The 14,835-nt window shown below is 39.5% G+C and overlaps 1 protein-coding gene across 8 annotated transcripts in view; it reads left to right on the forward strand.

Moving 5' to 3' along the window:
- Positions 1–14,835, forward strand: part of SLC4A4 (solute carrier family 4 (sodium bicarbonate cotransporter), member 4) — a 345,530-nt gene that overhangs the window by 195,826 nt on the left and 134,869 nt on the right. For all 8 annotated transcript variants that reach the window (XM_015567926.1, XM_015567925.1, XM_006769914.2 and 5 more), the window contains one exon: positions 7,192–7,268. In XM_015567926.1, coding sequence (XP_015423412.1) covers positions 7,192–7,268 — 77 coding nt within the window. The remainder of the gene's footprint in view (positions 1–7,191; positions 7,269–14,835) is intronic.

Genomic DNA, 14,835 nt, shown 5'->3' on the forward strand with positions numbered 1-14,835 from the left:
ACCAGCATTGGTGAGGGGCTGATGGGTGTTTTCAGGCTATTCAAGCCCCCCCAGTGGGGACCCTCACTCCATGGAGATTTGGCCAGCCTGGGTGAGGGGCTGATGGCTGTTTTCAGGCTGGCCGCACCCCCTTTAGGGTAGGGGGGCCCCACTGGGGTGCCTGACAAGTCTGGGTGAGGGGCTGAGGGCCTTTTTCAGGCTGGCCAAGCCCCCCAGCGATGGAAGCTCCCAGCCTCTTTTTTTCTTTTTTCTTTTTACTCTGGGATTTATTTACCTTCTATAATTGAAACTTTGTTGCCTTCAGTGGAGCTCAGAGCTGGCTCCTACTCGCTCCAGCTCCGTGGCCACAGCCGGCTGAAAGCAGGTATCTGGGGTTTATTTATCTTCTATTTGAAACTTTGTTGCCTCCAGTGGAGCTCAGAGCTGGCTGGGAAGCTTGGCTTCCTCCATCACTGGAGCAACCAAGCCTCCTGCTTGCTTCAGCTCTGTGGCTGCCGGGAACCATCTTGGTTGGGTTAATTTGCATATAGTGCTCTGATTGGCTGGTGGGCATGGCTTAAGGCATAGCGAAGGTATGGTCAATTTGCATGTTTGTCTTTTATTAGATTAGATGGGAGTATCCATGGTTAGAGCATTTTTCTTTTGTTGATAGAAATTTTAAAAGAATTAGAGGAGATGAACCTTGTCTATTTGACGTTGAAATCTAAGACCTAACATTGACTCTCGGGAAAAGCCCAAAGAGTAGCAGAAAACTCTAAAACGGGAGAGAGTAGGGTGAAGGTAGTTGAAGTTGGAAAGATTATTAAGCAGCATCTGGACAGCTGAGATCTCAACAGGTAGAGAATGGTCTTTAAAAGTAGAGTAGTCTCTGTGAGGACTCATTGGCATAGGTGTTTATTATGTTGTGGTTTGGCCTCTGTGCACTTCTATTTCTCTCTAGAAGGATGTCCCTTCCATTATCTTTGCCCCATACATTAGGGATGACTTTAGCTTTTGGCTAGAACTTGACTCACATACTTTGATAGTTATCTGGATCTTTTCAAGTCTTCTTCCTTCCTCCAAATTTGCTTAACTTTCAAAGCCAATTACAATATTTGAGTTATTTCATTTCTCCTAGACTTTTCTACCCAAGGCTCTCCTTTCCTTCTGCTGAAGTGCCAACATACTCCCTTATTTTCTCCTCTTATTCTCACCTCCTGATTCTTCCTTTACAGGGTGTTTTTTTTTTTTTTTTTAATCTGTTACACTGCCAACTGATGGCTTTAAGCTACTTTGGCAAAGTCCTTTCCTTCTGTTAGTTCTGGGCCAGCTACAAACTTCTTCCTTATTTACTCTAAGGCTTTTCAAGTCTGAAGGCTATTGAAGTGTGCACACAGCATCTCCCTCCATCGGAAATGGACTCTGAACAGTAGTGCTTATAGTAACTCAAATGGAGGTAAAACGATACCCAGTTATTAGTCACTCATTCACAAATACTTATTAAGTGCCACTAGAGTGCCAAGCTCAGAGACTATAACTGTGAACAAGATAAACTGAAGGCCTTGGCTCTGGACCCTTGGAGTTTACATTATATTAAATCATAAACAGACAGCAGTTCTCTAAATAAAACATAACAATTGCAATTGAAAGAAGCAAAAATATTCAAATTGATTTCCTCTTAGTTATGAAATTCCTTCAGAGAGCTCCTTCTGATGATATTTTTAACTTTCCTTAGTCTAATATTTACATTTTAAATATTTCTGTATTTTATTTGGAGTTAGGGAATGAGAAGGGGTTGGAATTTTTAATGACATGCTTATTTTAATATTGCTTTTGGTGGGGAGAGCTCTTAAAATTCTGTTGCCATGGAAGACTAGGAAACTGGTTTGATAAAATGTAAGCTTATCCATTAGCAATTCCTTCTAGAGTTTCTCAGTTAAAATTATTGTGATTTATTCTCTGTCTCATTCTATTCCTGATTAGTGGTTGAAATGGGAATTGCAGTTGGAGTAACCTGAAATGCAGAACACCAACATGGAAATAATGAAGAATTGGCTGTATGATCATTGTGGGACCTTACAGATACCTAGCTGTGTCTGTGAAATAGCACATTCAGAAGCATGTGGCATTATTGCTTTTGTAATTACATTGCTATTGTTTTTAGCATATTTTCTTTTTTGTTACAGAGCAGTGGTTTGGAGTTACTATTTAGTCTCAGTGCTAAACAGACTGAGTTGAGTATCTGCCCCCTTCTCCCCCCCATTTTTTCCTTTATGAAAATGAAAACACAAGGAAATGTAAATTTCATTTTTGGGAACATCTAAAATTGGAAACCAAGAGCATTTTTATCTTAAACATTTTTAATAATATTATATTGCACACAATTGGCATGGAAGTGGGATATATTCTTTGTAGTTATACTTTAAATTTTCTCTTCATTAGAAGTGAAGTTTATGTGTTTGTTTATGTAAATTACATAGACCATTTTTTTTTCTAAGAGGCAGTGGGATTGGTATTAAGAGATCCAGATTTAAATTATGTTTTTACCACTTGCTGTGTGACAATAAATTTAACTGCCTTGGAGTTCATGTTTCTGTTAAAGTGGTAATAACAATACTAACCTCAAAGTGTTTATGTAAGGATTAAGATAATGGAAGTTAAAGTACCTACTACTAAAAAAGATTAGTTGGTTTTTAATCTTAGATATAGACATTTTCTAGTAGATTTGTTATAACAACAAGGGCAGGGGGAAACCATCAGTGAGTCATTGGGAGACAGAACATATTAGTATTCATTATTCTGAAACTACATATTGTTTTGTGGTCCAAAGCAGTTCAGATCATACCCATAGCTCTAAACTTTCTGACATTAATGCCCAGTTTCATTTAAATGTCCATTACATGTAAGTTACCTTAGTTATTTTTATGCTAACAATATTATTTAATGCCCAGCCGGCATGGCTCAGTGGTTGAGCGTCGACCTGTGAACCAGGAGGTCAGGGTTCAATTCCCAGTCAGGGCAAAATAATATAACAATATATTTTAAAAGTGTTATTTAATTATTAGAAAGAATAAAAACACAGTTTACCTCATAGCCCCTGTGATCTTTGTTTTACCTTGTTCCTAGGTTCTCTATTGGCTTATTATAAAGGTATGAGGTGTGCGTGTGGCAATATATGTGTTATTACATACATATTTGTATTTTTATCTAATATGTACACTATTTCATTAAAAAATTTTAAATATGCTTTTATTGATTTCAGAGTGAGAAAGGGAGAGGAACAAAGGGATAAAAACATCAATTATGAGAGAGAATCATTGATTGGCTGCTTCCTGCATACCCCACAGTGCCTGCAACTCAGAGAATCGAACCATGACCTCCTGGTTCATGGGTTGACGCTCAACCACTGAGCCACAGCTGCCAGGCTAATATGTACACTTTTACACATCATCCTCTTCCTATGCTGTACATTCTCCTCACTCCTTTTTATTTTATTGAAGAGATATAATTGCAGAGGATTTTATGAATTGCTACATGTGTGCTAAAGAATAAAAATGATTTTCAAACTTAGTACAGAGTGCAATTAGTTTTTATAGAAGACAGTATGTACCTGCCAAGTGGGTACTTTGAAAATGAAATTGTTTTTGATTGTGTGAAACTGCTTGAAAATGTGATTCTCCAAAGCTTTCTTTTTCTTATGGCAAGAAATCAGGGATATGCGAATTCATTATAATTAATGTACAAGAAGACTGGTCCTTCTTTTTCGCCTTTTTAAAATGCAACACTTAAAAACCCCAAATTTCTTTGGACCAAGAACAGTCTTAAGTATGCCCTGGATTTCAGATTGGAGGTGCCTGCTAGTGGTAGCTCCGAGTAAAGGAATCACCACCTGCAGAAGTGGTAGCACACTGTAGATATCCTTGTAACACACCTTTCTGGTACAAGGAGACATTTTCCTCTGCTACCTCCACTTACTCAGGACTGCAGTATCATGAGTTTACATTATAAGATAAAATACTAAATAGAAAGCACTGGTTTGTTCTGACAATGCGTCTTATTGAATGTCAGGTGCAAAATATCCACAATAGAACGTTGTTAGGGACCTGTTGTGTAACAGCTTTTGGGTTTGCTAAAGTGCCACGCTCAGATTTCTGATTCCCAGATATAATTTGGTTTGTCATCTCTTTTGGCTCTTGTCCTTGCCTTTTTGAATTGGGTGGTATGTTTCTGGAAAAGACTAATTAAACAGTGAGCTTCCAAAACAAAGTTGTTATTTACTTTATAGCGTAGGTGATGATTTAGAGGAAAAGCCAGGTCTGATCATTTTTGTCTGTAGATGTGGCAAGGATGCTAATTTACTGATTTGCGTGAGATATGACAGTTTGAAGCAGTAGCTTGGGGGAGAGCAAGGTTATCAGAACGGCCACTCTGGCTACTTCAGCTTATATAAACCCCTTTCAACTCTGATTCTCTCTGAGACACCCTTCGGTTAAGATAACTGGTTTATTTCGAGCAGTAATTCTCAAACCTTAGCATGTTTCAGAATCACTTCCAAGGTTTGTTAGTGCCCACACTGCTAAGCCCCAGACCCAGAGTTTTGATATAGATTTGGGGTGAGTCCCAGGAGTTTGCATTTCTAACAAGTTCTCATGTGGTGCTGATGCTGTTGGCCTGGGGCCACAGGTTGGGAATTGGGAAGCATTTGCCTCTGGTTCAAGGTGTGAGGGTGTAGGGGTGAGGAGTTTGTTAGGGAGGGAGGTGGGAAAAGATTGAAGAATGCTGACCATCTTGCTTAGGGTTTACCTAAAAGTGTTGACTTTGGATTCTTCTAGTGTATTATAAAGTTAAACATTAGGGAATGTTCCTCATTTTACTTTCAAATAGTACTTTTATTAATGAGAAAAGTTAAGGGTAGGAGGGACAATAGAGTTGATTATTTCTTAACACTGGCCTTCTTTTCCCCATCTGGTTCCTTCCTCTTCCTTGGACCTGTGCCTCTTCTTTCCCCATATAACACAAATATAGATAGCTGTCTTTCAGAAATGAGAAATGATGAGACAGTATATGAGGTTTCTTGGAAAAGTGGTGACATCAATTCAGATTACCATCATAATATAGACCTTATTCATTTGGCTTCTACGTATTCAGATTTTGCAGCAGTTAGGGCAGTTCTTGGGTTGAAATGTACCTTTGCAGTATTTCCAAAGCAAATCAGTGAGTGAGTTTAGGATATTGCCCAGGAAATTTAAATTACTTAATGAAAGACTGCTTTCAATTTATTTCAGTACTTCCACTTAATACGATTGCTTTATAATTAGAAATTAGTTTTATCTAATCGCTTACCTAAGCTACTTTTAACTTATAATTAGTATTTCTAAGGCTTCATTGACGTAGGAGTATAGAGTTTAGATTTCTTTACTTTAAATAACTGGTTTTGTTTTTAAACATAAAGTGCAAAATTATATCTACTCCTTACCCGTGCGTTTCAAACCCAACATTACCTTGGGGCATTCGTGTTTGTACCTGGTATTGCTTGTATCCAGTGGTGTGCATGCAGTTCAAAGAAGAAAATGTGGCCTTCAAAGAAGTTCTTTTGATATTGCCCGTAAAGCATTTTTTCAGCTCTTTCCTTTGAAAAATGCTCTGTGCTCAAATTTTCCTAGAATAAAATAACCCACCAGGTAAAGGCTCCCAGAGACCTAGGACATGCTTACTCAATGAAATGCAATGGAGCGGAAAGCATCCTGTCTGTCAGCCCCAGAAAATTGTGATTTTCCTGATCTAGTAGTTAAAGACAATTATATAATTTAATTTATGTGCTGGCATATACACATTAAATTATTAGGAGTAGCTTGCAATCTTTTGTAAAATTCTGTGTTGAAGTTTTGACCGGAAGGAATTAAAATCTGTAATAAATAATTTTTTGGAAGCAAATGTGAAGCTGTGTTGGAACTTCTGCTGCGCTTTTCTCCCCAACCCTTGTCCTCTTGGTGTGAAGACCAGCCTGAGTCAGACCATTGAGGATTAAAGATGAATGCATTACTCAGCACCCTGCAGGGGTGGGTCAAGCACCCTGGCTTTGAAAAGTTCCTCTTTTGCTTAGTAAGCCTAGAGACTTCAGGCCAACTGCAGAATGAAAGTTCAGTATTATTAACACAGTCTACTTGAAAATGGTCTCTCAGTCTTCCAGACATCCTTCCTCTCTGTGGTTGTATAACAGTGTCTAAAACCACTGACCGGATTGCCAGTGGATATTACCTACAGCAGCTATGTTGCCCGAGAGCTTGGTCTCCCTGAAGCATTCCTGATGGAACCATCCTTTGACTTGAATATGGAGCTTGGCATGTTAAGGGGGAAGGAGGGACATACTTATTTTAGTTTGGCAAATGGGAATGCAGGAACTTAGAGGAGCCTGTGATAACACTATTTTGAGGCAAAGAATGGGGATTCTGGATCAGATGCCTACTAAGGAGAAATAATTCTTTTTTAAAAAACATATTTTTATTGATTTCAGAGAAGAAGGGAGAGGGAGAGGGAAATAGAAACATCAATGAAGAGAGAGAATCATTGGCTGCCTGCTGCACGCCCCCTACTAGGGATTGAGCCCACAACCCAGGCATGTGCCCTTGACTGGAATTGAACCTGGGACCCTTCAGTCTGCAAGCTGACACTCTATCCACTGAGCCAAACCATCTAGGGCAGGAGAGATATTTTGATTAAAATGTTAGCTAGAGAAAGGAACACAGATAGCTTTTTGTGTTGATTGGAATGAGGGATATCCTAGAAGGACTGCAGGGGCCTGGGAGAGAGGACAGTAGGCCTGAATCTGGGGCCAGCTCTGCTGATAGGAGAAAGCCTGGCTGTGCAGGGGAGAGGAAAAGGAAAGGACACCTGGTAGGTTAGGACATGTGTGAAAGGGCCGTGACAAAAACCAAACCAAACCAGGAGTACATTTGCTTTTATGCCTATTGTTTTTTATGTTTCTTTCAAAGTATAACTTAACTTAAAATAGAGACTGGCAATCAGACTTTAACAAGTTATGGGAGATTTTTCATACTTTCCATTTAACTGTGTCTGCTCTCCAACCTTTATCGTAGCTAAAGCATCATCACCATGTCCATCATCATCTACTAGTGTTGATGAAATACACAACCAGAGTCTCTGTGCTTTTGAGAAGAAGTCTTTAATTAGGATTTGCTTTTTTTTTTCCAGGTAGCCCAGCCCTGACCCATAGGAATCTGACTTCCGCCAGTCTGAATGACATTTCTGATAAACCTGAGAAGGACCAGGTAAGCAAAGAATTCTTGCTCCTTTGAAATGTAAGACTAAATGCATATCTAGACGATGCTAGGAAAAGATTAGAAATGATAGTTCCCCGACTGAAAAGAACCAATATGTGTAGATGAGGTTTTTGTACTTTTTCTGAGGGAAGAGGAGGCTGTATGTGAAAGGGATTTGGAGTTCAGAACCCAAGAATTAGAGTCTTGACTTCAGCCTTTATAGATGTAGTCTCTTGGGCAATTTATTATAACTATAGTTGTATTAGATTTAAAATAGTAATAATAATAATAATAATCCCCACTTCAGGGTTATTGTGAGGATTAAATGAAACACTTTATGAAAAAGCGCATTGATAAAGAGCTAAAATTCTGGCAATTGTTCACTCTTGGGTATATTTTTGGGAAAGGTAGTGTAGTTTTGTTAGCTGAAGATTTGTCTATTAAAATACATAGTAGGTAGACTATTTGCAATGTAGAGCAATTAGGGTTTGAGTCTCAATTTTCTTTCTTTAAAAAAAAATATGGTAGAAACTGGGCCATTTTCCAGTTGGGAGAATATCTGGGGATAATAGAAAATGGTGAGCAGATACAATTTTGCATTGTGCAATAAAAACCAAAACCAGTTGTGTGGACTGAGTGGGTGAAATTTTTACCTGAATAAATAAATCTGAATTGTACATTTCTTCTTTATGAGGATGCTTCTCTTTAACAACATTTGTAAAAAGTACAGGGAAGATGAAAGTCATGTTCTTTCTCGTGAAATAGCATTTGGGTTCTTCCTTCTTCTCACCAGTAGCCCCCTAACAGGGCCATTATCATCTTAGACTCTGTTGCTAGAAAAGCCTTTGGAGCTAATTCCTTGTCTCCATTTTCTCACAATTTAACACTTTGTAAAATATTGCCCTTCCATTTCTCCCTTGGATTAAAAGCTTGTAATGGCTTCCTATAAAGTTAAGTTCAGAATTGCCTGTATGACTTCTAAGATGCTCTGAAATCTGATGTTATCTTTCTTATCTTAATTTATTTTTGTTCCCTAGAAGAGGGATGTTTTGCTTTGACCAGGCCTAATTTCCTCCCACTTTATATTGAGATTAATTCTTAACTCCTAGTTCTATTCCCCCTTGAAATGCTAATGTGGATAGCCCTCTTCCCCTCCCTTTCCTGCCTCTTGAAATGATGGGGAAAAGATCATTAAATATGAAATACAGCAGCAGAAAAGGGAAAAACTCAGTCGACTAGGACTTATTGAGAATTTCCCTCAACACTATTTCGCACATCTTGGTTCCATTCAGTATTTACCAAACAACATCTATATATATAAAAGGCTAACATGCTAAGTGTCTGACCATTTGGTAGACCACTCGACCAGTGGCTATGATGGGCACTGCCCACCAGGGGGTAGATGCTCTGGCTGGTAGATTAGCTTGCTGCTAGGGTCCAGCTGATCAGGACTGTGCGAGACGGGCCAGACAGGTCCTGGAGCCAACCTTCCATGGTCCCTCCTCGGCCTCTAAAATATTTTTTTCTAATAAATTTCTTTTCAGTGTGCACAAATTTGTGCACCAGGCCTCTAGTTTTTAAAATAATAGTTAATATTTATTGAGCATTTATTATTGGCCAGGCCCTAAGCTAAGAATTTATGCATGCCCATAACATGTGGTTGGTACAAATAAGGAAATTTAGGCTTAAAAAGATTAAATACCTTGTCCTAACTGGTGATTTTCACTAAAGAAGCAATAGGGAGTCTTAGAAAAGACCACTTAAGGAATGCTCCCTAGAAAAGTACTTGGTCAAATAAAATATGGGTGTCAGGGGCTCAATAGCTATGGTTTACATTATAGACTTTCAAGGGCTATTAAGTTGAAAAGAAAAAAAATAGAACTATGGGGAACCAACATAGATCCACAGTTTTTACATGTTATATGTGATTGTTTTCTTTTTACAAGTACATCAGATATTAATTCAATAGCATCAACTTGTTCTGGCTCTTGATTTTGATTGTTGTTCATACTCTATGGCAATAAAAGTGGAGAAGCCCTAAATCTATTTCTGATTCCAGGGGGAAACTGAGAGGAAAAGTAGTAGATTAGCTACATGATTATGATCCAGGTATGAGATGGTGATTGATAAGAATTGTGGTACCTTCAATCATTCATTCCTTCAACTAATATTTGATTATACAATTATGCTATGCCAGCCTCTCTGTCAGGTCTCAAGCAGCACTAATTATGCAGTTTGCCGGGGGTCGTGATTCTGGATGAGGCAGAGTTAGGAATATCTGGCTGACATACTCTTTGAGGAAGGCTGCTTTTATTCGGGGCAATTCTTCTTTGGCCAGGAATTTGTCAATAAGCAGCTGATAAATGCCGAGAGAAATTTCTTATCGTCTTGGGTCTCTTCATATCTGGGCATGTGCAGAAGAAATCCAGTGGTTTCAGAGGTGTCCTGCACAAGATTTTGTATTAGAAGAAATAGGCTGGACATTATGTTCCCAGAGAACCCCTTGGGGAGTTTCGGAGAGCTGGTTTCACCCTGATCCCCGTAGGGTTCTGTGCACCAGGCATATAAGTATGCATATAAGATCTTTGGTTAATCTCTTCCCACCTTCTCCTCTTCCCTCTGAGATTCATCAGTCTGTTCCATGTTTCCATGTCTGTGGTTTCCACTCCTGCATTGAGCGTCTGCCCCCTGGTGGTCAATGCGCATCATAGCTACCAACTGGTCGCTTAGGCTTTTATATATATAGACTAGTAACAGCCATACTTAATGCAATGAGCCCTTTATCCTCCCCCCAAAGAGGAAGAAGCTCTGTTCTTTGCTTCCCACAAAAGGATTTGAAGAGAAGCTTTGTGACCGACCCATGACCTGTCTATGACCCAAGGTAGAGTAGGAATTCAAGCTATAGTTCCAGTTTCTATTACCACTGTTTCAGTAACTTCAAATACAACGGTGCTAAGAAGAAAATGGGCTTGCAAAGAAGACGAAGCTATGGCAAAAAAACACAACAGCACAACAATCCTGGGCTTTTATTATTTTGAACTTGCTTTTTTCCCCTCTCTTTGGGTAGGAAAAAAGGTTGCCAGGCTCAAATTTGTTTTGAAAAAGCTTTTATAATTAATTAGCCAGTGTCCTGGAAATGATCTTGGCAGTCAAGTCAAACTTGTTCTGTAGGCTTTTCCAAGTTGGCCCCAAAAACTTTCATCCCACTGGAACTAAAGTTTCTGATTGACTGATTGTTCTGCCTGGATACCATTTGAACAGTTGCAACGGTGCCTCCCGACTTCCTGGAGCTATGTGACTTCTCAGTAGCACAAGAAATGGGTTTAATGGTCAGAGTTACGAACAGGAGCCGAAGTTCTCATTCTGTCAGCTACATCATGACAGAATTTGAGGGCATGTTTTTTATGAGATTCTGTTTTGGGAAAAACAGAAGAAACAAATCTGTGGACTGTACTTTTTCTCTCTGGCTCCGCCAAGCCTGTATGCTGATGATTTCAGTAGCGCTGCCCTGTGGAGAAATAGCTTAAAATAGCGAGCGGCAGAAGAAGACCATAGCCAGAATTTAGGTGATTCAATGCTTCAGCAATATTCCAACTTGGATGTTATATTTATTAAGCAGAAAAACACCTGGGAGAAGTACATTTAAAAAATACATCTGGAACTCATCTACTTGTAAATCAACATAAATAATCTCTTCTATTTTGTTGCTATGGACAATTTTTTTCTTCCATTATCCAATTATCTTCCCCAATTACCTTATATTGATTAGTTTTTCTTTCCCCTTATATTTGTTCTCTGTTCTTTTAAAAGCATACAAGTGGGTGGCTGGTATGGCTCAGTGATTGAGTGTGGACCTATGAACCAGGCAGTCAGGATTCAATTCTCAATCAGGGCACATGCCCGGGTTACTGGCTTGATTTCCAGTAGGGGGCATGCAGGAGGCAGCCGATTAATGATTCTCATCACTGATGTTTCTATCTCTCTCTCTCCCCCATCCTTCCTCTCTGAAATAAATCAAAATACATTTTAAAAAATGTACAAGTGTGGTGGGTGCTTATCAAACATAATGGGTTTCATTCTCATTTTCATGTGGGTTTGGAATTAGCTATGAGGATAAGAAAATCCTTCTCATCATGTTACTGCTTAGCCTTAACTCTCCGGTGGAAGTGCTGTGCTCAGTGTACAGTGACTTTAAAGGGGCTTGACATTTCTTTTCCTGGGTTTATCAATAATGCAATAACACTTCACAATTACATGACCAACCTTAAGTGAAATTGCAGTCCACAGATTGCAGCAGATGAAGTAGTCGTAGAAATACCTCACAGATTCTCAGGGAGAGACTTGGGGCTCAGATCCTTGGAACTTCTTGTCTGGTTATCGCTTCCATGATACTCATTACTTAGCTAGCTCTTCTGAGATCCTATCCATAGGTCTTCTGGTGGAATTTGGCCCAAGGTTAATTTCTAAAGTGTATTATAATCTTAGCACTATCTAGTGCCTGTTATCTTTAAATATACTTGGCTGTCTTGATTTCTATTTTTGAAGTCTTAGTCTTTTGCAGAAATAGAGCTGAATGTAAATATTTTGTCAGAGAGTAAGAGGATGAAACCATTAAGCCATGTATGAGATTTGCCACAACTGCCTTAAAATGAAAATTAGAAACATTTTGTGATTAAACAACCCCGAATCCTTTTCTGACACATACATAATGTAAGAGCAAGTCAGCTACATTCAGCTGAGACGACTTTTCATCGTTTTGAAGATTCCCATCCTAAGGTTCACATAAAGATTCCTTTAACATGAATAACTATTTTTATTATTTAAAATGTATATTTATTGTTGAAAGTATTACAGATGTCTCCTTTTTTCCCATTGACCCCCTTCACCCTACACCCTACAACCACCCCAGCCTTCACCGCACTACTGTCTGTGTCCATGGGTTATGCATATATGCATGTAAGTTCTTTGGTTAATCTCTCCCCACCCACCTACCCACCTACCTTCACTCATATTCGTTAGTCTGTTCCATGCTTCCATGTCTCTGGATCTATTTTGTTCATTAAATTCCACATATAAGTGAGATCATGTGATACTTGTCTTTCTCTGACTGCCTTGTTTGGTTAGCATAATACTCTCCAGGTCCCTCCATGCTATCACAAAGGGCAAGAGACACTTCTTTTTTATTAATAGCTATTTTATTCACAGTGGTAGAAAAATGTAACAGCACCTCCTTTTCTTTTTCATGACTCAGCCAGAAAACCTTCTAACTCACACTGAGCACTGGCGGTCTCGCTCCACTCCCCAGAGAAGGTGCAGTGGCTGAGAAAGACTCGTGTTTTCCGAGGTTAGGATGCTTGTCATTAGCATGTGTTCAGGGACCAGTGAAACACTGCTGTACCAGGAGGCATCACTTCTGTGAGGACAGAGGCGTGTTGTGAGGAGGAGGCGGTTACGTCGCCAGATGCCTTCAGTCCCTATAGTTTTCATAACTGCAACGCGCTTCCTTGTGGTTCAGTGGCTACAGCTTTCCTCTACCAGGCGTCCTCGATGGGAACTGGTGTGGGCGTTGCAATGATTATCTTTGGTGTCCCTTTCCAAGGGGATTGGCTTGTCACTTAGGTAATCAATAGAACTGATGGTTGTCATCATCTTTTCCCTTTCTATAAGAAATTTGACTTTATATAACTTCTCTCCCACCTGATACTCTCTCCCATATTCTTAAAGAATTGGCAGTCAGTGGTTATTTGTAGTGTTTGAGACGCACCAGTAATACTGATTTCAAGAACCCAAGTTCTTGAACCTATGTCCCAATTAAAATTGGGACAGCTGAATTTTCCCATTGTTGTAATGCTATTCTTCCGGGAAAGCCATTTATCTGGATCAGAAGACTAGCATTTCTTTAAAAACAGCTTGAAAATGAACCAGATAAGCCTATCTGAAGTCAACTAAGTTCTATCTTGCATTTTCAGTAGGAAAAAGAGCAGTCTTTTGTAAACTTTAGCACAATGGTTTTAAGTTACTGTGATGGTGCAATAAATTGGAACTTCTAAATCACCCCATTTCTGTATGCTGCTTTGATTTAAACTTCTCCATTCATTCAAAAAATATGTTCTGTGCGAGAATGGGTTCCAGAGGTGAATGAGACAGATAAATCTTTTGACTCATGGAGCTTTCCTTCTTTTGGGAGACAAACTGACAATAAACATCAAAACCATGTAAACGAATGAATAGGATACGTTTGCACAATGATAAGTGCTATCCTGAAACCACAGCAAGATAATGTGCAGAGGTACAGGAAAGCTGGTTTCGGGTGTGTGTGTGTGTGTGTGTGTTGTGGGTGCAGGGTGGCTAGGCAGAGAGGAGAAGACCAGGGGATGAGGTTTCTATGCTGAGCAGAAAGCAAGAGTAAAGCCGTGAGGCAGGAATGGTGTAGTCAGGACAGAAGGGGGAGGAGAAGAAAGTCTCTGGAGCGGCTGCAGGAAGGTGGCAGGTGTGCAGAGGTAGTTTCTTAATGCATTTGCCATAGACGTCAAGACCTCGCTATCAAGCAAAGGAAGTCCTTCTGTTCCATGGAAGTATTGTAAGAAAGAAAAAGAGTTTCCCAGTTAAGATATTTTCCATGTATTATTGATTAGATGAAATTATTAATTGATATTAATAAAATATTTTAATGCACTAATGGTAGACATAGGCCAATGAGAGTAGTGAGCTTGAGCTTTTAAGTGATTGCATCTATACCTCCAGTTCTCTTTCTTTTGTTTGTTTGTTTTGTTAATCCTCACCCAAGGATATTTTTTCCATTGATTTTCAGGAAGAGTGAAGGGAGGGGGAGAGTCAGAGAGAGACACACACATTGACTGGTTGCCTTCTGCATGTGCCCCCACCAAGGTGGGGATTGAGCTTGCAACCGAGGTACATGCCTCTAACTAGAATCAAACCTGGGAGCACGCAGTCTGAGAGCCAACACTCTACCCATTGACCCAAACCGGCTAGGGATCTCCAGTTCTCTTGAGGTTGCTGTTGGCTGATATCAGGCGTGATCTGAGTAAAACACATGACTCATGAAACCTTCACTACCGGCCTCTCTGAGGAGCAGTGACAAGCATCTTTGTCTTCATTGTTTAGGAAGGGGCATTGGGGGTGTGGGAGGAGGACAGAGCAGCTGAGGTGGGTCCTGACCACATTGTTACCAGTCCTGTGAAAGAATTGAACTCCAGGAGCACTGCAGGACATTCAATTCAACATTTAATAAATGGCATGGCAGGTTTTAATAAAAGGAATGTCACTCCCCTCCCCCCCCTCTTTTCAATAGGTAACATTCTGCCATATTCCTATACCATGACTATACTTAGAATACAGGAAGGGGCAAAGTTAGGTTTTCAGTTATGAGTATGTGAAACACAAAGTTTATTCTTATATTATTATTTATTAATTATTGCATTATTGTTCATACAAACAACTCTAAGCCTACTTTTACCCCACCCTGTGTATTGCAGAGAGTAGCAGAATGCCATCAACATTTATCTTTTTTAAAATTAATCTTTTATTGTTGACAGTATTACAGACGCCCCTGCCT

Source organism: Myotis davidii, unplaced genomic scaffold (assembly GCF_000327345.1).
Source record: "Myotis davidii unplaced genomic scaffold, ASM32734v1 scaffold284, whole genome shotgun sequence".
NCBI classification, from domain to species: domain Eukaryota; kingdom Metazoa; phylum Chordata; class Mammalia; order Chiroptera; family Vespertilionidae; genus Myotis; species Myotis davidii.